This window comes from Poecilia formosa, unplaced genomic scaffold (genome assembly GCF_000485575.1).
Source record: "Poecilia formosa unplaced genomic scaffold, Poecilia_formosa-5.1.2 Scaffold45, whole genome shotgun sequence".
Lineage (NCBI taxonomy): Eukaryota > Metazoa > Chordata > Actinopteri > Cyprinodontiformes > Poeciliidae > Poecilia > Poecilia formosa.
This window is the reverse complement of record NW_006799984.1, coordinates 2,977,661-2,979,098: the sequence shown is the minus strand read 5'-3', so window position 1 is coordinate 2,979,098 and position 1,438 is coordinate 2,977,661. Positions and strand designations below refer to the sequence as shown.

General features: G+C 38.1%; 2 protein-coding genes across 2 annotated transcripts in view; one reads left to right on the top strand and one right to left on the bottom strand.

The window, feature by feature from the left end:
* Positions 1-1,438, top strand: part of LOC103138022 (neuropilin-1a-like) — a 19,386-nt gene that overhangs the window by 15,149 nt on the left and 2,799 nt on the right. The gene's annotated exons all lie outside the window — the stretch shown is intronic.
* LOC107836225 (E3 ubiquitin/ISG15 ligase TRIM25-like) overlaps positions 1-1,438 on the bottom strand; it is a 7,744-nt gene that overhangs the window by 4,172 nt on the left and 2,134 nt on the right. The window contains exon 2 of the mRNA XM_016671467.1: positions 1,056-1,061. Coding sequence (XP_016526953.1) covers positions 1,056-1,061 — 6 coding nt within the window. The remainder of the gene's footprint in view (positions 1-1,055; positions 1,062-1,438) is intronic.

The window sequence follows — 1,438 nt, the reverse complement described above, 5'->3', positions numbered from 1 at the left end:
TGATACAGTTCATACAGTAGCTGTGTCCACAGGGAATCGTCACTGGATCCTTCAGTAGATCCAAACAGATCAAACAGAAGAAAGTTTCTCGATCCAGATGAACTGCCTGCTGCTCCATTTCTGCTCTCAGTCTCAGTGACTGTGTAAGTTTCATTTCCTGAAAACAGAAACTGGTTTGAACTTTGGGTGCAGCCAATCAGCTTCCACCTTCAGCTGGTGGTTCCTCCCAGCTTCAAGATGTGTTTGAACAGGAAGATGGGAGGAGTGTCATCCTGGGGGAGGATTAACCAAATGAGTGATACAAATAGAGCTTGGTTGCTCTCTAATGAACAAAAATCAACAATGTTTGCGCAGACATTTTACCAAATACATCGTACAAATAATATTAGTGAGGAGTGTAGAGTAGCAACTTTATTAAAAATTGAGGAAATAATACAACACTAAGAGAGATAATGTCATTATTGTGAATTTTTAAATTGTCACAACATTCTTTATGAAAGATTAAGATGTCAACTCCAGGAATTGATTAAATCTGACATAAGTGAACTTACTGTGGCTGTGTGGGTAGAGTGGTCATCTTGTGATCAGAAGGTTGTAGGTTCGATTCCAGCATCCTCCTGCCACATGCCAAGGTGCCCCTGGGCAAGGCACCCATCCCCAAATTGCCTACTGATCTGCGTATCAGTGTATAAATGGGTGAATGTGACTAGTTTAAAGTGCTTTGAGTGGTCAAAATGATTCCATCTATCCTACAATTCATCCATCCATCCACCCAACCAACCAGATTGTTGCTGTAAACATTAGATTATGATCTTCTCCACCATCGCTTTACACCTTCTGAAGGAAATGTTTCTGCACTTTAGATGACAAAACTCACAATTTATTGTAAAAATGAAGAAAAACAAATAATTTTTCTTTAGTAATTAAGTGTTTTTATTGAAGAAAACCAAACATTTATACAAAGAGGTACAGGAAAACCAGTATTGGTTCTAAGTCGATGGTAGTTTTACTTTCTTCTTTGAATCATAAATAATACAGAAGTAAGTTCACTTAACTTTCAACTGATTTAAACAAGAACAACAACATTGAAATGCATCAATAGAAATATTAAACCAAACCAATTGGAACCCAGAGAAGTTTATATTTTCATGTAGAGAATAAAAGACTGCTGATGTTTTCTTTTATGGCTAATGAACACAGAAATCTACATATAAACCAGAAAAATAAAGAACAAAACAGCAGAATGAACCTTAATCAGAGAGAAGAGAGAGAATCTAGTTGGGATTACAGAACTCTGCAGAACCTCCACCATTATAAACATAAAGTCCAGCCAGCAGCGGCTGAGTGAATCTGGTCTGGACTCTGTGGATCAGAGTCATGGATTCAGAGACGCTGTAGAAGGACAGAATACCTGCTCTGTGGTCCAGGTACACTCCGA